Raw genomic sequence first — 23,223 nt, forward strand, 5'->3', positions numbered from 1 at the left:
ATTGGGGTGGGGTTGGAGGAATAGTGCAGGATGGACCTGTACCAGCTAAGAGCTCCCTCACATTGTGGGAAATTCTGAGCTGGCCAGATCCATTTGGGTTTTGGCCCTTTGTGCTGACAGAACAGCAGGATGTGCCTTGAATGCAGAAGAGCACCTGGCCTATAGGCTCAGTACAAGCTGAAGCCTAACACACAGTTTTGCTGTCTTCCCTCAAGGCTCAAAGCAGACAATTTGTTAAAAACCCTAAAACTTTCCAAAGCATTATGTTGGTGGCACAGTACACAAATTCCCACATTACAGGGAGCCAGATGTAGATTATATCTATGACAGCCTGGTAAACAAATACTACTGCACACTGCCTGAGAACAGCAGCACAATTATAGCACTGCCACAATGGACATTGGCTCAATTAAACAAAGTTGTCTAATGCCCTCTGAAAAAAACTGCTTCAGTATAAAAAAGAGGATTAAACTGCAAACGGGTCACTCTGCTTGGCGGCTTTCAAGTTTCAGAAACAAAAAAAAAGTTGCTTTTGGTTTTAGAAGCTGTTGCTCTTTAACCAATTACTGCTATTGCACTACTCTACCTTTATTTAAAAAAACAAAACAAAAAGACACTCCCCCATTGCGAAAATACACCTCTCCCCCGATATAACGTGACCCGATATAACATGAATTCAGATATAACGCGGCGAAGCAGTGCTCCGGGGAGGGGAGGGCGGGGCTGCGCACTCCGGCAGATCAAAGCAATTTCGATATAACGCGGTTTCACCTATAACGCGGTAAGACTTTTTGGCTTCCGAAGACAGTGTTATATCGGGGTAGAGGTGTACTGTAACGACGTATACTATTACTTTGATGAACCTTTGCTTGTAGGCTATGTCAGTATCTAATGGAAGGTTTAGCAACATGGTTCTCAGAAAAAAGATCTCTGCCTATGCTGGTCAGGGAAATCCTGATAAAATCATGTTGGCAACAAGTATTTTTTTAGCGTGCTTGGCAAGGACCGAAGTAGGACCTGTAAGAGGGTGTGGAGGGTGTGAGGGGGTGAATAACTTGCCTTGTAACTCTGCTCTGAAGGTATTATCCTGCATGAGTCTCATTCTTGAATCTCAGCTCTATAGCATGAGACTGACAAACTCCAAGTCCTAAAGTTTTCTGGTCCCCAAAGGCAGCAGCCAGGAGTGCAACATGCCCTGTTCTGTTGATTGTGCTCCATGTTGCACCTTAACCTCTGTCCTTACTTGGAGATTTCCAGTCAGTTTCACATTACCCACATCCCAAATAGTGCCAATCAATAAGGTTAATATTTCAAAAACGTAGACAATAAGCTGCAGAACAGACAACAGCCAAATACTTGCCCATAGGGGTTTAGACACAATAAGTTAAAGGTGACAGGACCGAATCTGTCTTACTTCATGGCAGAGTGCCAGGGAAAGTGTGAGAAGCATAGGATATAAAAGATGAAGGTGGAAATGACAGAGAATGCTGGATCATACCATACCTAATGGAGTATTAAGGCAGACACACTGCAAATCAAACCAAAAGTTTTCTACGTCCTGCATAGTGTTCAAAACATACAAACGACTCTCAAATGGGCGACTGCTTTGAGCCAGGTTATAGTGAGGGTCACAGATAGTAGTATCAACAATCACTGCATTTCTCTTCATATAGACGAATACCTGTGAAACACACAAGGTTTCAAACTGGTAAGTAAAATTGCTGAAATGGCTATTTTAGCAGGACATACAACTCCATCTATTCCAAGCGGCCCATACTGGCAACAACCACTTTGCACATTGCTGTCATCTTGCACAATGATAGCACTTTCTGTGATTAGGGAACCTATTCTGGGTTCTACAGAGACAATATATCATCACCCAATGGCTAGGATCAGGAATACAATTCCAGAGACTATCAACTGTGTTGTGGTAGAATATATCACCTGGTCAAGTCAGAATTTTACTGAAGTAAACTATTTATGCCTGGAATTCCCCTGTTCCTTATTGGTTGGTTCTACCCTGATTACGAAGCCCACTCTGTATGCAAGAACTATTGTCTTTAATTCAGTAATGAATGATTGTGTAAGTGTGTTTAATCCCAAAGGAATACCTTTCACAGTTATGTTTTCAAAAAGCCACATCTCCCAAAGGAGGATTTACATGGCACCCCAGTTCCCAGTAATGGAGGCAAACACGGTAAGCCTGGTAAGTCCCAGACAGGGTGCTGGCATTCTGGAGACTTCCAGATCATCACTGCACAAAGTTTGTAAGAATTTGGCTCAATGTTTGTGGAGTCTCATTCCAGAATGGTCAGAAATTATCCATGCAACTTCTAATATTTCACTAAAAATTGCATGGTTGCATCTTAACCCAGAGCCAAATATTTAAGCTCATAGCAAATTTAAAATCTCTTATTTTATCATCATCATCAGAATAAAGAGTAGAGTAATATTCAAGTTTTAAATAAATTACCTGATCTTTATCTTGGAATTTCTCAGTTGGGCCAAACTGTAGTAGCCCCATCCAACATAACCTCTGCAGGTTTTCCACCACTGAAAAGATGTATCTCCTGCAACATAGTTGGACATGTTACATTTTGTATTCATGATAAATTAAACAAATGTGATACATGTCAGTAATTTACACTAAACTGCAAAAACCAGCACAAGCAATAACATCTTTAAACAGACATACTAAGTAGCCATATAACTCCTCAAAGGATTTTGGTGTTCCTTAGTGTAGGAAGCAAAATGGTTTCACCAAATCTAAAAAAAGGTTACTTAGTGTATCAATGAAAACCAAACCTGTATTTTTAAAAAGTAAAATCTGCCAAATGTTTGAGTTTAACTTATTAGTAAATAGGGGTGAGGGCTCCAGTTGGTCAGCAGATAATTTCATTATAATTTGAAAGAGAAGATACCTGGCTGTTGCATCTGGACTGACAGAATTGCATGTACACTGTATTATAGGAGGACTTGGCAATGATCCTCAAGTTAAGATTGCCTAACACTATTAGACCCTGTTTTCTGTTCCTTATAACTTTGGCAAACTAATCATTCAGTCTGAAATATTTCATGCCAGATGTCGCCTTGAGGCTTAATTTTTTGGGACGTTTCAACAAAAACTGGCTCTTTCCAAGAACAAGGTTAGGGTAAAATACACTGTTTAGACCATGTTTAAAAAAAAAATCTTACAATTGTTTAACTGATAGACTCTAGTGTCTCCAAATGCTGAAGCATGAACTTGAAATTTGCCAGAAGTGGCTGCTGGGATCAGAAAGGTGCTTTCTGGTGTTTCCATGAAGACCCACTCACATTTGACAAGTTATAAGCCTCTGAAAAAAATCACTTTGCATATGCATGGTAGAGATTTGTTTGAGGCTGGCAGTCAAAAATCTCTGAAGATTTCATCTGCTCTGAGCATGCTCTTACTCAGGGCTGCAGGAGCCAAGAAATACATTCCCTGAAATTGCTCCTCCAAGCTCATGGGGACTGCTATGGTGCCAAGCACCAGAATAGAGAGCAGGAAGAGGGTCTGTGCTGTTCTCTCAATACTTCCCATGCTGGTGCCCAGGAAGCATGGAGGAGAAAGAGGAAGCTGCCTCCTGGAATGTAGAGGGTGACAAACAGAGGGACAGGCTGGGTGTGATACGAGCAGATAGGCTGGTTTGAAGCAGAGATGGGGAAAAGAGTAGTAACCATTAGCACTTAATCTCAAGAATTTAGAACAGAACCCAAATTCCCACATCTCAGCATTCCTTTGCTGTATAGCAAACTGCTATGACACCCACTGGCGAAGTCTCTCTCTGTCTCATCCTCCTCTGCTGGCTGGTTCACAGAGGATAACAGCCTCCCAGTGCTACCACCAACACACTAGTTCAAATGGAAGTCTGTGCTGTTTAGCTAAAGGTTCCAATCCTGCTGACTCAAGTGGTAGGTTGATACAGTCCCACATGATGAAATTTCTGCTCTCTCATGTTGCTTTTTATTAAAATTTAGGAACTTACACTCAAAACATTACAGTTGTAAAATCAAGAACCCAAAATTTAGGAAATTCCAGATTTCAAGTTGCCTGTGCCACTCTGTCTGCTGACACAGCATGGTGGATGAGTTAAGTGCCAAATCAGGATGTTCTCCTTTGGGAAGAGAGAAGACAGTGCCATAAGGTGAACTATCCAGGCCAGAGTGCTAGCCAGTGGGCACTGCTCTTTCATTGACCACATGCCCTGAACCATCTGATATTCTGAATGAGCCTAGAACAGCACCTGTCACAATGCTTCCCGTATCCCTGGAGACCTGATTGATGTGAAAAATTTGTTTGTTCTCTGATGACATGGACAATCTTCCTAGATCCACGTCACTTTACCCATGCGTTTTTCATCTTTTAGAGTATAAAGTTCTTCTGGACAAAGAGTTTGCCCAGTGTAGTCTTTGGGAGAACAATCAATAGCCCCAATTCCTCCCCACAGCCACTTAGTTTGACATATCCCACCAACACATGTACTTGCCTCTTACAAAGAAGCTGCTGTCGGACTGACCTTGGAAGACATCTGATCAGTGTGTGTTTTTTTAGAGGATTGTTTAAAAAATCCTCAAGCCCATCCACCTAAAAATAATTATTTTATGATAAGATCATCAAAATGTGAAAACTGACTGAAATTTTATCAGAACACTTACTTGAGATTAACTAGTCTTCAAAGTATCACACTCAGTGACAACTGCCTTCAGAATTTGTTTTCTTAATAACAAATATCAGCACCAAGAAGGATGTTCAGAGAAGAACCATGAGAATGATTAAAGGATTAGAAACCATACCATACAGTGATAGATTCAGGGAGCTCAATTTATTTAATCTGAGAAAGAGAAGGCTAAGTGGTGACTTGCTTACAGTCTATAAGTACCTACATGGGGAACAAATATTTACAGTGGGCTCTTCAGTCTAGCTAGAAAAGGTACAACAAGATCCAATAGCTGGTTGGAAGTTGAAACTAGATAAATTCAGACTCAAAATAAGGCGTACATTTTTAACAGTGAGAGCAATTAGCCATGGAACAATTTATCCATGGTGGAGGTAGCTTCTTCATACTGACAATTTTTAAATAGAGACTGGATGTTTTTGTAAAAGATCTGCTCTAGGAATTAGTCTGGGGAAGCTCTCTGGAATGTGTTATATAGGAGGTCAGGCTAGATTAGGGGTCAGCAACCTTCAGCACGCGGCCCATCAGGGTAATCTGCTGGTGGGCCGAGAGACATTTTGTTTATGTTGACTGTCCGCAGGCACGGCCCCCCGCAGCTCCCAGTGGCCACAGTTCACTGTTCATTACTCATGTTAATTCATTTTACCTGGTATAAGCTGTGTTCTGTGAAGTCTTAAATAAGTCACATGCAAATTATTCTCCTATGAATCAATAGCACTAGAGTGCTGCTCATCTTGGATTGATTATTTTCTTCCGGAATCAAGCTGGCAAAAACTGAAGTTAAATTTCTATGGATTACCAGCTGAAATTGATTACATAGTCTTAAAAGCAGATAATACAGACTAAGCATGTCTGCCGCTTTCTAAAGTACTGTTAATAACAATGGACATTACATCATACAGAATATAAATTGCAAAACGAAAGCACAGTACCTTGTAGCTGACTTGCACTATCTGGATAAAGATGGAGAGAGGTAGGCAAAGAAGAACATCACTAACAAGAGCCCAGCCATACCCAAATTCCCTATGTACTGGAAGCGGAGGGATGTAGCGCATCCACGAAATATCATCCACATACACTAGAAAAAGGATGCTGGTTTAGAGTCACAGATGGAACAAAATTATTAGTCCTAGCTGGGGATCAGTTAAGTATTGGAAATCTGAAACCAGGTCTACATTTGTAAACATAGGAATTGCAATACAGATTCAAAGCAGCAGTCCACCTAGACTAGTATCCTGTTTCTGCCAGTGGCCAGTACCAGAAGTTTCAGAGGGAGGTGCACTAATCCCTGCCATGGGCAATTATGGAATAACCTGCACTTAGAAGAATCTTCTTCCTATACTCAGGCAGTGAGTTGTTGTCTTATGCCCACCATTTAATAACGGGTCAGTCAAAAGCCTTAGATCCAAACCACCTCCTTTTTTAGAGTTTGCAAAAGTACATGTTCTCCATTTCCAATATGTGCCCCACATTGTAATCATGGCTACAGCGTCCACAGCTGACGTCTGAAATTCTAATATATGGCAATACCAATCCTTTAATGAGGGCCAGTGCCTTAAGAAAGCTTTGAGGAGGTGGTGTTACAAGCAATTGTAACAACATTTAAGCATATGCTCAGTGAGTAACTAGCACTAAAAGTGGTGAGGATTCCCCCACCCCAAGAATTCCCTCATGTAGACACAGGGATGGTCTGATGAGGAGCCAGTTCTTACCTGTCTCATTACAGAGATCCACCTCAGACTCCCGTGCAGGGACTTCATGATTCCCCATGCACGTAGTCTCTGGTGAAGCCTCATCATCACCATCATCTCCTGATGCACTTGGATGAGTTTCAGGTACAGCAGTGTTTGTGTCTAGTACCTGCGGGCTACCTCTTTTCTCACCATCATAACATGCTTTCTGTTGCTGCCCATTTAAAGGATGTCCGTAAATTAGGTACCAGAGGAAAATGTGGACCATTCTTAAACGAGGCATTTTGGGAAGAAAGCCAAGGGAACGCCCAAGTCCTGGAACTGTGAAGAAAAGAAGATGAACCACTGAATGCAAAGACAGAATAGATTAAAAAGATAAAATGGCTAATTCCCAAAAATTGAGGGAAATTACAAGCTAAATTGATTGGGAGGAAAAATGTAGACACATAAACTTGCATGAAAGTTGGAAGCTGTTTAAAACGAGTTTATCAGATGGCCAAAAAGCCACAATCACAAAGAAGAACTTTGTGTAAAAGCCTATTCCGGTTAAGAGAGGAATAGAAGGACACAATTAGAAATAAAAATGCAATATATAAAAAACACAAGAAAGGAGAAGATGACAGCAATCAATATAAATCAGAAGTTATGAAGTGTAGAAAATTGATAAGGGAAACTAAAAGACATCAGGGAAAAATTCATGGTTGGCAGAGCCCAGGACAACTAGGAGGAATTTTTAAGTAGATCACGAACAAAACAAAGGTATCGGCCTACTATTAGATGGAGATGGTAAAATTGTTGTTAATGATGCAGAAAAGTTCAATAAATATTTCTGTAAAGCAATCAGCAATCCTAACTTTAAGAGTTGTTGCCAGCACCCCCTAGAACTGTTCCACTTCACTGCAGTCTTGTTTTAATATGCTCTAATGCATATTTTTCTGTACTACTTTATTGTCACACAGTAGTACACAGTGCATGTGTAGCAAAGGCTATAGAAAAAAACCCTATATTGTAGTAAGTGACCAACTGAGCTACAGTTTTAGCATCCCTGTTGGTGATTGTGGATGGAATGGGGGTCTTCAATTGCTGTTGAAGAGCTGGGCATAGCCACCTATGGGAACATTTTCCCAACGGCAGTCACATCACATAGGTACTACTGGAGCACTAGGGCAACTACATTTCACTGCCAATGGCTTTGGAACATTGAACCTAGGAAGTTCCCACCTGGATTTCACTCTAGGGCACAAATCTGAAGTGTGAGGATCTCTCACACCCTGTACGTGAGAAATGGAAAAGTTTCTCCAGTTGTCTGAATTATCTGACAGATGAGTAGAAGTTAGTTTTACCTGTAACAGGGTGATAATTTTTTAGATGCATTATGCCCATTTTCTCATCAGTTTTCCTTGCCCGGCCATTATTTTCAGCATGATACACTTCCCCTGATACAGCAGCAGTCTCTTGCCCCAGACTATCTTCCTCTAAATGCTCTTGGGGTGTTGGTGCCTGGGGAACTTTAATCCTATATAAAAATCACACATCAATATTGGTACATTGGTAAAGTCAAACAGGCACTAATATAATTAATTCTGCAAACAATCACCGGCCAAGGTGTCAGTCACTGTTCTGCAAGAAAATCTTCACACAAAACCAAGACTAACTCCTCTCCTTGCAAATCATTACTGAGGAAAAGGGTTTTTCATGTTTACTCTCATGAGGGAAATAGTAGGGGGTCTCTTGGTGAAGGAAGTGGGTCTATTCACAAAGAACAAAAGGATTTCACTGAATGGACCATGGAGTGGGCTGCACAGAACCAGGGCTTTGGAGCGGAGCCCGGAGCAGCTCCAGAGCAGTGGATCTGCAGGTTTTTGCCTGGAGCTGGAGCACAGCTCCAAAGCCCTACACAGAACACCATTCCCACAGCCACCAGGACAAGCTCTTATGACTGCTACAAGAGAGAAGTCACTCCAAACACAGAGAGCATCAGCTAGAAGCTTCAAAAGGGGAGAGTGTGCAGGGAGCAACAAGCAGTGCTGCTGCCTTAGACTGTGATTCTCCAAAGGACAGTAACAGTTTCATATGTTATAGGAGACAACAGCTGTAAGTGAGGAATGGTTAAGGTTGTGAAGTATGACTCCTCTGCTGAACAGATGTGTGAGCCTGCTATCTAAATGGAATGTGAGTTTTGAATGGGAAAGCAGCTCCAGGAATCAGTTCTCCCCACACAAGGGGTAAGAAGTGTTGAGGAGGAAACCTCCAGCCGCAGCTGATAGTCTGGGTCACCTCAAGCCCTTGGGTAATGGTGTGTCATGAAAGCTAGCAGGAAGGGCCCCCCTCCTAGTGACCCAGGTGATGGGGGAAGAAGTTGGGGAGATGTCCCTTCTGTACTATTTTTGAATCAGTCAGGAGGTCATCAGGTATTTCATGACCCCCGGGATAGGTGTGTGTGTAGGAAGCAGTGGCTCTCATGCGCTGCCACAAGCTGGACTGTTTGAATGCATGTGACCAGGGAGGGAAGCAATCAAGAGGCTGTCAAGTTTCCTTTTGGCCTGGATTATGTAAATATGCAAGAAGCAATCAGGGGGAGGCTGTCTCTGTTCAACAATAGGATACAGGTAACCACTGAGATAGTGAAGTATATCTGGCATGAGACATTCATAGTTTCGAACAAAAAACAGACAGCAGACGTCACATGCCTCTTTACAATAATCTAATCTTTAGACATAAGATCTTTAATTGGGACCTGTCCCTAAGATTTGCTAGAGCAAGCGAGGCTGATACCAGACAGACCTGCTGAAAAATCAGAACTGCCAGGCTTACAAGGTTAGACTTTGAGTTAAGGCTTGGGATTTAAGAGGTCTGTGTTCTACTTCTGGCTCTATTAGACTTCCTGCGTGATTTTCAGCCAGTCTCAAATTTCCGTGCCTCAGTTTCTCCAAAGTGAAGCTAATACTTCAAAAAATTCATCACTGTCTGAGAGTGGCTCAGCTATCCCACCCAGGTATACCACAGACAAATGTAGAGATAAATAACCAAACAAGACTCAAGGACATAAGACAGATTAGCCCTATGTATTATATGGTGGCACAACTAAAGAACTGAACAAACAGTTTGGAAATAACAGGAATTTCAGACCGCAATTGGAGTCACTGAATTGTAGTCAGTACTTGCCTGTTTGCTGTGCTTGAATTGGAGATCCGGAAGCGCACTTGCTCAATGGCACTTTTTACCAGGGGGTCATTAGGATTCACCGAAGGGTGAACTACAAACTCTACCTATACAACAAAATAAAACCAGAAGAGTGTATAAAGGAGATTTACTTATACGGAATCAGAGCAAACAGAAATTAATCACCATACAAAAGCAGTATTATCTGATGCCCTGCACATTCTTTATGTTTTACGTTAACGGTTCCCAAGCTGTTATCTTCACATCACTTGTTGATGCTCCATGATCAACCGGCTGGTCACATGGTGCAGTTGTTTCCAACTGCCTTGTCTGGACTTTTCACTGTTAAGAGTAGCCAGGAAAAGCAGCTGAAGCCAGGCTGAAATCCTGGCCCAACTGACGTCAATACCAAAACTCCCCTGGAATTCAGTGGGAGCAGGATTTGATCCAGGGATAAGGAGCCAACTACATAAGAGGAAGAGAGGAGACAGGAGCTGCCCTCAGACCTCAGCCCCCCATGAGGCTTGATATCCCAGAGAGAGACGGAGGAACAGAACAAGTAGGTGTGGCCCATATTACATCTGAGAACCATATACATTTAGAAATGTTTCCTAGTTTTTAAGTAAAAAATAAAGACCAAAAAAAGCAATTAAAACTGCCTCAGCTGCTGAAACCTGTATAATTTTTAAAAACATCTTAAATACATATGGGGAACATAACCATGTGGGGCAGCATAAGGTGTAAATTTTTAACAGTGGGAGTAAATAACCATTGGAACAATTTACCAAGGGTCATGGTGGATTCTCCATCACTGACAATTTTAAAATCAAGATTCGATGTTTTTTTAAGAGCTCTGCTCTAGAAATTATTTTGTGGAAGCTCTCTGGCCTGTGCTACACAGGAGGTCAGAATAGATGGTCACAATGGTCCCATACAGCCTTGAATGCTAGTAACAGGCTGAAAAGTGTATGAAAGACTTCAAAAGTCCATAAGACCAACAAATTCCTATTAGAAGGAGTGCACCTTGAGGACTTCTCTCAGGTCAGGCACTTAGATTTCATAAACTTTCTACAGTGCATGCGCAGCAGGTAATTTTCAGTGGATCATTATCAAACAGTAATTTTCACTCATGATTGTGTAAACACCTCCTTACTGAACACTGTTTACATAGCAAGCACTAGTCTGAGTTGTGTGAAGGAAGTTCCAATCACTATTTCAAATTAAAGAATTTGTGTTTACTGCCACAAAACTCAAGAACAGATGCAGAGATTTTCACAGAATCATAGAATATCAGGGTTGGAAGGGACCTCAGGAGGTCATCTAGTCCAGCCCCCTGGTCAAAGCAGGACCAATCCCCAACTAATTTTGCTTAAACTTAAAGAACACACACAATTTTGGATGAAGATTAAGCTTGGGAAAATTCAACCCCAAAGGCTAAATTATGAAGTTTTTACATGCTCTTACTTTCCAAGAGAGGGCTAAAGAGGGGAACTGTTTGACAGTCTGAACTATGCCGAGAGGGAGCAACCAGCCAGTTACCAGAGAAGTGACAATGGGAAGCTCCAAGCACTAATTAGGAGGAGTCTTGGCTTGCTGAGTGTAGTTTCTGGGTTGCTTTTTTGGGGGTATTACTAATAAAACAAAGTATTTCTACAAGAAAGGCCTGATAGGTGTCGACATTGGAGAACATTTAATATAATATGCTGAGAGATCTACCTGTTATGTCATTTAGTTCTAAATTAAAAAATGGGCCAAGAATAGCTTGATAATATGCAGTATAAACAGCCATTTTTGCTGTCACAGTTCCCAGCAGCAGAGACTCAGAGCAACAAGCTACCTTTTTGCTAATGCCATCTTGAATGACTGTTGTGCGGTAGAGTCTGAGGAGCCCTTCTTGGGAAAGCTTGTGTACCAGTCGAACAATGGACTTCTTACAGCATTTAGTGGAAACACCTTCTTGCTTCTCCTGATCCATGATCATTTTCTGAAGCCTAGAACATGAAACAGCACTTTACACTTCTTAGCAGCAGTGACATTTCCATGCTGCTCAAAGCTGCAAAATCTATAGTAAGTTTCTGTTCAAAATTAGTTCTATTTTTAACCTTACACCAAACTGCCACAGGCCACTCAACCCACATTTGAAAGCTCCATTTGTCACTGCTTGAAAGGAACATTTAGTCACCAACATCCTCTGGCAAACTTAAATTGTGACGTGTTTAGAAGTAGTGGCTAAGATACAGCAACTGCAGTGTAGTATGTGCCTGATGTCATAATGTAGGAAAGATTTTTTCTGGTTTTAAGCCAGTAATTAACCCGAGACTTGAACTGGGCTGGCTGTGCCATAAGAACAACCTAGCTCTTTTTCTGAGGTTGCTATCCTGTTTTTCAGAATCTGAGCTTTCATTTTAAAAAAGGTAAGTTTAATGCCTATGGTCAGGTAGAATAACTTGAAAATGTGAAAGGGAGTGTGCACCATGGCAATGATTTCTGGTTGCATCTGCAAACCCTGAAACAATCACACAGGGTTGCAAACTGCCTCATACATCTCAATGGGGCATTAGCTCAGCTGTGGCAGGATAATTTAAATGTCATCTATGCTTGGAGGGGTGCTGTATAGAGGGGTCTCCCGAGTCTGGACTGAGTGCACTTTGGGTCTCATTGCTTCTTTCATCAGATATTTACAAAGGCAGAGCTCGTGGGCTTCCTGGGTCTGGGGCAGAAGGATTTGCAGATAGCACAGTAAGCTGAAATGTGTACCTCACCCAGGCAGTAAAGGCATTGCCAGTGCTCACTGCTCACAGAGAAGGAGTGCAGGCAGGACACAGTTTTTTAAGCCCAGAATCTGGAGCATAGTCCCAGACGGGGGTGGGGGACAAAATACAGTCCCTGAACAGGGACGAGAACTAAACTAATTATACTAAAACTGATATAAAACACTAAGAAAAACTATGTGCAAACTATTTACAACTAGGCAGAAGTAAGTCATTCTTAGAAAACAAACAGCATGAAGGAACAGTGGGTTCCGACTCAGGCCATGCTGCAGTAAGACAGAACTGGAGAGGCGTCAGCCCACACTACCTCTTACACCCTCAGCTGGGAGCACGAGGAGACACACCACATATGTGTGGGTCAACTAACACTGCTAAGAAACACTTCTGGATGGTGTGGCGTATGGCATGCATGCGCACCCACACGTTGAATACTCACAGGGACCATCACTCAAAGAAGCTTACATATGCAATTAGACCGTTTATTGCTTATATGTTTATTGTGTCAGACTTATCCTAAAATAAATGTACCATGCTTTGAAAGAACTCTCGTTACTCATAGCTGCTGGCATACAGCTAACGCCCCTCTGAGACAAAGGGTATGTCTATACTACCCACCGCCGATCTATCGTGGATCGATTTATTGTGTCTCGTCTGGACATGATAAATCGATCCGTGAATCAACGCCCGTACTCCACTTCGGCAGGAGGAGTAAGCAGCGTCGATGGGGGAGCAGCAGTCGATTAGCCGCTGTGAGGGTGGCCAAGTAAGTCGAACTAAGATACTTCAACTTCAGATACGCAAACAGCGTAGTTGAAGTTGCATATCTTAGATCGATCCCCCCGCCCCCGTAGTGCAGACCATCCCAAAGTGAAATGCAGGGGCTGGACTTTAGTCAGACCTGCTGGGATAAACACAGTGAAGAATAAGGGGGCTGCAAACCTATAGCTCTGCTCAGTAGGGAGATGGACTAGAAGCTGTGAGGGCATTCCCTGAAAAGACAATGGAGGGATCAAAAGGTGCAGTTATTTTGAAACTTTAAATACCTGCATTCCTACAGTACAGAACATACTGCCAACAGGAAACCAGGACAAACCACCAGTGCACAAACGTTTCAAAGCAGTGATTGTGCTACCATAATGCTTCACGCTCCCACTAAACAAGTAAACAGCTTTCAGACCCTGTCTTACGTGAACAAGCTTTCGATTAAGCGGAGGTTTCGGACAGCTTCTACAATGAGATTTCGGCGCTTCAGTAGCCGGTATGTTTCATGAGATCTCTCCACTGCAGTGGTTCTGTAGCGCTTTTCCTTCTTTGGCTCAGCATTCTTCTAGTGAAGAGCATGGAGAGAGGAAATTCAGTTTGTACAAACTCAAGGAGTTCCTGTCTGTCCCTCTATCACCACAGTATCTGAGTCTCTCTCAACTTTAATGTGTTATCTTCTCAGTATCCTGGTGAGGCAGAGCAGTACTATTTATTCCCATCTTGTAGATGGGAACTGAAGCACAGACTAAGTGACCTGCCCAAGGTCATACAGGGAGTCTGGTGGAGCAGAGGACTGAACCCAGCTTTCCCATGTCTGAAGCTTGTGTCCTAAACAATTGGTCTATTTTCCACCAAACTTCAATAACCATGCCCAAATCATGCATCACCATCAGGTTTTGAACCCTGAACCTTCAGCACCAGATCTCTACCACTCCAACGACAGGATGACTTTAAGTCTAGCATATGCTAGCTCTTCCTACGAATCTCACTCAGTTTTAGCCCTATGGCATCTGGCTATGCTTGTTTCTGAGTGTTTTAGGTAAGTGGCAATCAAGGTGCACAGCAACTGAAGAAGAAAGTCTGCTCAGCGTGCAAGCAGGGAGTGGCATTTCCCAAGCCCCCAAAGCTGAAAGACTGACAATGGGGAAGTTCCTATGAAAGCAGTTTCATCCTCTCATTCCACTGCCTAAACTTTGAATTGCATGATTCAACTAAGCTGCTGATAACCTTTAAACAGAACCAGGCTGAATGTGTGCAGGGAGATGGGAAAGCAAAGGGACAAAATAACCAATGTGAAACAAAGGGATTGTAACTGGAAGTCTTGCTATGAAAAGTAGAAAACTCTCACTCAGAGAGTCACCTGCCCAAAGTTGCAGGAATTCTCATACTTCAAGCAGCTGTACCAACAAGACAGCAAGTATCAGGCCATAATATTGTACCTTGGGGTCTTCAAGCCTGACCTCCTCAATCACAGCCATATCCCCATCTTCATCTATGGAATGAGTGCCTAGAGAGAGATTAGATTCCTGCTTTACAGTGTCCATACTAGAATCCTCCTCTGCAAATCCATCAGGGAGCTCATCGGGATCTTCAAGAAGGTGGGGGGAGGGCAGCTTCTTCACCGGGGTCTTCGTGGCTTGGAACTTGCAGCCTAATTTAAGAACACCGAGAAGTCCAATTAGGCTGGCCACTTCATCATCCAGCTCCTATAGGTCTTCCCATGACCCAGCCATTCCCTAGATGATAGGAACCTAGCCCAGGCCTGCAGACAGGTTCGCTTAAAGTGTCTCCTGCTATACTCTTCAAGCATCTTCTATCTGATAAGGCCATTGCAGGAAACAGGGAGGCTCAGGGAGAGTAAACAGCTATGCTCAGTCTTAAAAATTTAAATATTATTTGAGTGAATTCTGGACATTTACATCCTCCAGGTGATGCTCATTTCCCGCCTCCCTGATTGCAGGTAGAAGACTCTCCAGCTAGATTCCTACCTGATAATAGGGGGTAGGATTAGCTTGGTCAGCAGCTGAGGACTGAAGAAAGGGGAGGGAGGGGGAGGAGGTTGTCTCCCACTTCAAAGACTGTCTTGCCTGAGAGGAACCTCCCCTGGAGCATGAAAAGAGCAGGAGTTCACAACATGCACCTCTGCAGCCTTTCCATAAATCTATGGCAGGTCAGGTGACTCCTACCCATAGCTCATTGGAGAGATGGATGGGAATGCACAGGGGACTGGGAAGAAGCACCTGTGCCACAGCCCTACACCAGTTTCCCAAGAGTCTAGCAGCCTTAAGCAAGGAAGGTGTTCCAACTCCCCAGTAGAAGGAAGAGACTGGGGGGTTAGGAATGAATGTGTCACCCCTTGCCCCTCAACAATATAGTAAGTTTTGGGGAGAGAACACCAACCACAAACAGGGTGCAGACAATGCTACAGAAGAGATTTTTTTTTTATTTTAAACAAACCTGATGTCCTCTCTATTTTCTTCAAAGGAAACCTACATGAGAAAGCCAGACTCCTCAGAGAACCATTCCTTACCTTTAGCTGGTGGTGACTGATGGGGGCCATCTCGGAAACTGAATTTCAGCAGTGAATCCGAGTTGGCCTTCACTCCTTTTTCTCGTTTCTTGTTGTATTTCATCTCTTCCTCATTATCTGATTCTGAGAGGAAAGTGTCTTCCTCTACAGGAGACAGATCTTCCTCAGGCAGGGAGTCTTCATGCACTAGAGCCAAGCTAACTGTCGCCAACTGTTCACTCCGGGCCTTCTCTCTCTCAAACTGACGGCTTAAATCACTCTCTTCTGCAAAAACGTGTGAAATATACTTTGTTGTTCGTTGCCGACCTTCATCTTCCATAAATCCCTAAGAGGACTGAAAGTCATTATTTTGGCAAATTCTTCCATTTCCCCTTCCATTATCCTTGTCCTCTGACCACCCAGATTCTGAACTCCTCCTCCTCATAGCCCCACCTCCCAAAGCTTTTATCCCTATTCTTAAACAACTAGGTCGTCCGCGCTTGCAGCTCATGGAAAACAAAGAAACATTCCGTTTACACAAAAATTCTGTATCCTGTGTAGAAAAACGGTCACATACCACAATATATTTTCTCTTATTCTATATTAGAGACATCTGAACAAAACCAAGGTATTTGTTTCTTAATCAGTTTGATGCATACTTTTCTAGATTCTTAATTCTCTGTGAAGTTATTGGAATATGGGACTTACAAGGCTGGATCAGACCGGGGTCCTTCTGCTCCATTATCTGGTCTGACAGTGGCCAGAACCAGATGCTTCAAGTGTAGAAAAGCCCAAAACAAACACTTAAGGAATTTCTTCCTACCTCCACCTCACCCCAGTCAATGAATGGTTGGTTTATGTCTTGAAGCATGCTTATATTCCTTTTATAATCTTATATAAAGTAACTCTAGATATGAATCCTGGGAATTTTTTTTTTTTTTTAAATCCTACGAATTTCTTGCCCACAATGACATGAAATTTTATTAAAACAACTGCTATACTGAAGGGTTGGAGGGTAGCAAATGTACCTATACTTAAAAAAGGCTCTTGGGGTGATCCAGGCAATTACTGTCCAGTAAACCTTAAATGATAAATTGGTTAAAATGACAGTTAAAACTAGAACAAGAAAAAACCTGGAAGATCAAGGTATGACAGGGTTTAACAGCATAGCTTCCTCAAAGGAAAATAATGTATCACTAATCTTTTAACATCCTTTGTAACATTCTTTGTTACTTTAGTGACATGTTCAGACAAAAGAGAAGCAACTGACAATTTATTTAAATTTCAAAAGGCCTTTTGACAAGGTCCCTCAGTAGAAGCTACTAAAGCTTTATCTATGCAGAGGGGTTTACCTTGCACTGAGTTTTTGCGTATTAGATTGTATGCACTGATTATGTACACAACGTCAACTGTTTTCTGATCCAATACACGTCACTGTGTTCACACGGGGACTGTGCACCATTATGGGTGAGTACCACATGGTGCTTTGCTTCACTTCTGGTTCTACACATTCTGGAACTTTTCTCCCTACGTATTACGGGATATATACTGAAGTCAGCTGGAAAGTATTTGAATTCTGGGGGTCAAACTCAATTTCCATATCTTCTTTCCTGCTCTCCCATCTAGGTGAGCCAGTACCATTTTCAAACAGCCAGCATTTTCTGTCTCCTATAGCGTACGGGTAAATTACGTATTGGGGCAGCTAACCAGGGACTGGGCAAGGAGGGGCATGGCTTGGGGAATTTGCGTATTGCACCTTGGCAAGTAGGCTTAGGCCTAGATGTTTAAAGGTATTAGGCATGGCTGCACTCAGCGTTGCAACACCTAATTGATTTAGGAGACTAAATCTCATTTTCAATTCTCAATGTAATTTAGGCTCCTAAGTGCCTAAATCTTCAGAAATGAGATTTAGGCTATCAAATCAGTCATGTGTTGCAATGCTGAGCACAACACCACCTAAACACCTTAAAATTCTATGCTGTTGATGTTGAATTAACTTTTCAAACACTGCCTTCACCATTCATTATTTTGCATATGCTATCCCTTATCTGTCTCCCTTCTAAACTACAGGCTTCTTTTTTCACTGGCCATCTTCAAATCCCTTCTATTTTTTCTTTTTTTTTGAGAAAAAGTGACCAGTAAGTTATAATTTATTTCCATAGTGATGGTAGATGTAACCCTGTCTTTAATCTCATTTTAATCCACAAACATTACCTTGACAACTTTGTATCTCTCTAGAAGACGACAAACCATCCGTGCTTCTAGCTTCCCCACATTCATAGCCGATCGAATTTCCGCCTGAGAAATTCCTTTGGTTCCCCTACTTTCAACTATTTTAGGGAGGGGAAAAAAGTTTACAATTAAGTTTACAGGAATCACCTCATACTGAAACAATCTGGCTGAGATGCAGAGGCCATCAGATCTGGCCTGAACAACTGTTGTCAGCTTGAACATCACTGTCTTAAAAGCTTAAGATTTTCAAACATACATCAGAATGTCTACTTCAACACTTACTACTACAAATAATTTTCACTGGCATACACACATAATACAGTGTTGTACAATAGAATGTGTGTATCTAAGGCTATAAAAAAGATTTCTACTACATTATATTTGTGAAATAGTATGTGCTAATTTAGTTAAAGAAGACCATAATGCACGTGCACAAGGGGCAGAGTGAAGTCTGCCTGTGCAAATTTGACATGTTAACTTGAGTGGTTAGCTGTGAAAAGAAACGGTTACTATAAGGTAAGTAACTGAACTGTGCTTCTCCAAGATGTTCTGTGCATGGGGATCCCATTCATGGCATGCTAGCACCTCTTGCATAGGAGTTCAATAACATCAAAAGCATGGTCCATTAAGGGGTCATGCATGCACCTTTTGTGTCCTCGCACTCTCTCCCCTAAGGACATCCAGAATCTCAAAGAGTCTCTGAGCTGTGGGTCATGGGATCCACATGCAAAGAACATTTTAAAAAGTCACAGTTACTGTAAGTAACCATTCTTCCTCCTTTGAGTTCCTGTGCATGTGGCTCTCTCTCATGGTGATTAACAGGCAATTCAGAGATCAAGGTGATGGGAACTCAGAGCTCATTTGAACAGAGATTGTAGGTCTGCTCTTCCCATCTGTGCATCTACTTTGAAAGCTGATACCAAGGAATAATGCCTGGAAAAAAATATACAATGAAGATCAATTTGCTGCTCTGCAAATTTCAGATATTGGTATCCTACTGAAGCACACTGCTGAGGCTGTGTGGGGTATGGCAGAATGAGTAGTTACTCTGGCTGGAGGATGGAGTTTGTTAACAAGGTAGGAAATTTTTATACACTCCATTGTCCATTTTGATAATTTTTAAGAGGAGACTGATTTGCCCTTTGAAGCACTGCCATAAGCATTAAAAAGACAGTTCAGGAAATCACCAAGATGTGTTATATTAGAGTAGTATAAGAACATGAGAATGCCCATCCTGGGTCCATCTAGCCCAGTATCCTGTCTTCCAACTGTTGCTAGTGCCGGATGCTTCAGAGGGAATGAAAAGAACAGGGCAAGTATCGAGTGATCCACTGCCTGTCATCCAAACCCAGCTTCTGGCAGTTAGAGGCTTACGGACACTCAGACAATGGAAAATCTTGGCTATTGGCCATTGATGAACCTATCTTTCATGAACTTATCTAATTCCTTTTTGAACCCAGTTATATTTCTGGCCTTCACAACATCCCTTGGCAATGAGTTCCACAGGTTGTCTGTGCACTGAGTGAAGAAGTACTACCTTATAGTTTGTTTTAACCCTGCTGTCCATTAATTTCAATGGGTGACCTCTTGTTCTTGTGTTATGAAAAGGGGTAAATAACACTTCCTTATTCACTTTCTCAACACCACACTTTAGATTTACGTTTGAGAACAGATGTAAGGTTGATTTTACTGAGTTTGAGACCTGTTGAGCTGATCTTCTGTGGATTAACCAATCGTTGAGGAATGGGTGCACAAATACGCGGATGGTGGAGATGGGCACATATTACAAACAGGCATTTTGTAAATACTAGGAGCAGTGAAGAGGCTGAACAAGAGAACCCTGAATTGATGATTGTGTAGTACTTGGAAATGAAGAAGCTTCTTGATATTGCAACATGAAAAGCTGTCTTGCAAATTGAGGGTACTGAACTAGTCCATGAGATCTAATGAATGTGTGATAGATGCCAAAGTCACCATGCAGAATTTTGTACCGATGGAGGTGTTAAGGAACCCGAGGTCCAGTATAGGGAATAAAATCATTTTCCCTGGAAGGGTAGGAGGACTGGCTCTATTGCTCCCAACTCCAGTAGTGATAGTATTTTTCAACACATGACTCATGTGAGATTGGTTTCTCAAGAGAGACAGGGAGGGCATGATACGGAATTGGAGGGTGTACCCTTCCTGGATGACCTGCAAGACCCAACAGTCTGACATCATGGACGTCCAGGCATATTTGAAAAAGGCAAGGCAGGTACCAAAAAAGGTAAGTGAAGGGTACAGGATCCACAGTCTAATGCAGAATCCTTAACCGAAGCTTAAAAATTGTTGCTATCCTGTTGGTACCACTTCTCTCCTGCTGAATTACCAACATGGCATCTGTTGCTCCTCATTTTTTACTAAAGCTGAACTGTTCTTGCTCAAGGAAGGATTCCATTGTTCTCCTGATCCTAGCAATGAAAATGTATTCCTGTATCTTCATCTCATGTGATAGCAACTTTATTCCTTGATATAGTTTCCTCATTCCTGAATGCTTCCCTTCTCATGTTCTGGGATTAAGATAGACTTGCACCAATCTCTCACACGAATAGAAACTAAAATTGCTAAATGAGAGTACAGTTAATTGCCTAGGCCAGAATATCTCATAGAAGTTTTATCCATATGCATATTTTCTCCCAGTTTGAGAACCCCTGTTGTAAATAAATGTTGCATGCTACAAGTTAAAGGAATTGTACAGCACAAGGAAGATGTTGAAATATAAAACTAGGGTACGCCTTTGGATTATTAAAAACAATTGCTTAAGAAGGGCAGAAATCCAGTTAATAATGTGGGCTAATACTGAAATACAATTCTTGAAGTTAATCAAACAGAAAAAGCCTCCAATAAGGAAAGAATTGAAGAAATGCACTATACACAGATGCCATGTACTCAATGCCAATGGAAGCAGCAGAGATACAGAGCTGAAGTCTGAACCCGTATTTGGCATGCGTCCAACAGAAGTCCAGAGGGTGACCCTCTCCAATGGTCCCTGGAATCATGGCATATAAAACTGAGGACCTCACAGCTCACTGAGCGGGGAAAGACTCTTTTCGTCCAGGGTCACAGGACCAAGTGTTGATTGAACCCATGAAGAAGCTGCAGAATCCTAAATGCAACCGAGACCTCGAACAACTATGTGGAAAGGACTCTTCTCCCCATCCCTGGTTTAAGTGTTGAGATTTCATTTCAAAGATTAGCTTGCTGAGTCTACACCTCAAGTAACTATATCTTAGATCAGTAAGTATTAGTCTTACCTGTTAACCCGCCTTAACTGTTAATCCTGGGCCAGCTGGCCAACACTAGTGGCCCTGCTGCCTGGCTGGAGCAGCGCCACCTGGCTGGAGCAGTGGCCCCAGCTGCGCTGGCCAGCAGGATCGGCCCCTGCTGCACTGGCCAGCAGAATTGGCCTCAACTGCTTAATCAATTAACTGTTTAAATGACATTTTTAATCGTTTAAACGGTTATCTTTTTAAATGGTATTTCATCCCTAATGCTATGCTTTATAAATTCAAGCAAATTGGCCAAAGAGAGATATAAACCATAATTTGAAGCAATTCCTTTTGATATTCTAAACCTCTTTAAAACAAATAAAAGGAAGTATTTCTTCACACAACGAACAGTCAACCTGTGGGACTCCTTGCCAGAGGATGTTGTGAAGGTCAAGACCATAACAGGGTTCAAAAAAGAACTAGATAAGTTCATGGAGGATAGGTCCATTAATGGCTATTAGCTAGGATGGGCAGGAATGGTGTCCCTAGCCTCTGTTTCCCAGAAACTGGGAATGAGTGACAGGGGATGGATCACTTCATAATTACCTGTTCCATTCATTGCCTTTGGGGAACCTGGCACTGGCCACTGTCAGCAGACAAGATACTGGGCTAGATGGACCCTTGGTCTGACCCAGTAAGGCCATTCTTATGCTCTGTTTTGACACCAAACCACTCAAATAGCAGGCAGTTAGAAGTGCCTTAGAGACACGTATATTCTTACTCCTTGAAGAAATTCTGGAATTGTGATAAGTGTATTAGATACTATACAACTGATGATCACAAGTAAACATTACAAGAAATTTTGGTGATTTGCATTAAAGTAACTGCTGAACCTCAACCCTAGTCTATCACAATTGCTTGTAAGATTATATTGTTGTGCTCAGTACAGGCCTAAAACACTGGTGTTGTGTACCCCGATTGATGAGCTGTTCATTGTATACTAATGTGGTTCTGGATGAATTAATATATCGATTGGTTATGAGAAACAAAGTGTACTGATCTGAGAAGTACTGTCCAAGATAAAAGTTGGCCTGAAAAGAACCTGTCATTAAATTAGTAAACTAATGCTCCCGGGACTCAATAAAAAAGGGTTATTAATCTATTAGATTCCATCTAACATTGGCTATAATACTAATCAAGCTGAGATCTAGTTTATTAGATTTCAGTTTTAAAATCTGACCGGTACCTTGGTAAATCATAAAACTGATCCGCACTGACGTTTACACAAGGTTGAATGCAGGGGAACAAAGACATTTAATAAGTGACAGTGTGGGTGAAGTAGTAGGCAAGATGCTAGGGTGGAGCTAGATATGAAGGGAGAGATTGGGATTAAGAGCAGCAAAGGAGTGGCTGTTCTCACACCCTGCTCTTTACTATAAGGTGTCGGGTTTTTTTTGTTTTGTTTTGTTTTTTAAACTCTGAAAGGGGAAGAGATAGGAAAAGGAAGAGGGCAGCCCTTTTTCTTCCCCACCAACCTCCTTTACTCCCCATCAGCATGCTCCTGTGTGATTCCATCCCCACCCCACTTTTTCACTTAGAAAATATAAACAGTCTACAGCAGGGATCGGCAACCTTTGGCACGCAGTTTGCCAGGGTAAGCACCCTGGTGGGCCAGGCCGGTTTGTTCACCTGCCGCATCCACAGGTTCGGCCGATCACAGCTCCCACCGGCCGCAGTTCGCTGACCCAGGCCAATGGGGGCTGCGGGAAGCGGCACAGGACGAGAGACGTGCTGGCTGCTGCATCCCGCCACCCCCATTGGCCTGGAACAGCAAACTGCGGCCAGTGGGAGCTGTGATCGGCCAAACCTGCAGACTCGGCAGGTAAACAAACCGGCTCACCCACCAGGGTGCTTACCCTGGCAAGCCTCGTGCCAAAGGTGCTGATCTCTGGTCTACAGAGAAGGGATGGAGGTGATGGCAATTGGGGTAGCTTGCTGCTTTCAGACCCACTAGTTACTCTGGGCACCAGCCACCACTGCTATGATGGATACAGAAGTCCTGCATTTTTTCCCCCCCATTACAAATTCAAATCTTGCCTAGGCTTGGCCTGGAGAGCTAGTGTAAGTGACAACAAAGAGGTAAAGCCACATTTA

General features: G+C 42.4%; 1 protein-coding gene across 1 annotated transcript in view; it reads right to left on the reverse strand.

The window, feature by feature from the left end:
• GTF3C1 (general transcription factor IIIC subunit 1) overlaps positions 1-23,223 on the reverse strand; it is a 75,816-nt gene that overhangs the window by 36,592 nt on the left and 16,001 nt on the right. Inside the window, exons 8-19 of the mRNA XM_032794656.2 lie at positions 17,807-17,922; positions 15,614-15,938; positions 14,523-14,734; positions 13,509-13,648; positions 11,388-11,541; positions 9,554-9,657; positions 7,732-7,904; positions 6,410-6,709; positions 5,630-5,775; positions 4,509-4,606; positions 2,474-2,570; positions 1,504-1,681 (exon numbers count right to left, since the gene is read on the reverse strand). Coding sequence (XP_032650547.1) covers positions 1,504-1,681; positions 2,474-2,570; positions 4,509-4,606; positions 5,630-5,775; positions 6,410-6,709; positions 7,732-7,904; positions 9,554-9,657; positions 11,388-11,541; positions 13,509-13,648; positions 14,523-14,734; positions 15,614-15,938; positions 17,807-17,922 — 2,043 coding nt within the window. The remainder of the gene's footprint in view (positions 1-1,503; positions 1,682-2,473; positions 2,571-4,508; positions 4,607-5,629; positions 5,776-6,409; positions 6,710-7,731; positions 7,905-9,553; positions 9,658-11,387; positions 11,542-13,508; positions 13,649-14,522; positions 14,735-15,613; positions 15,939-17,806; positions 17,923-23,223) is intronic.

This window comes from Chelonoidis abingdonii, chromosome 9, assembly GCF_003597395.2.
Source record: "Chelonoidis abingdonii isolate Lonesome George chromosome 9, CheloAbing_2.0, whole genome shotgun sequence".
Classification (NCBI taxonomy): Eukaryota; Metazoa; Chordata; order Testudines; family Testudinidae; genus Chelonoidis; species Chelonoidis abingdonii.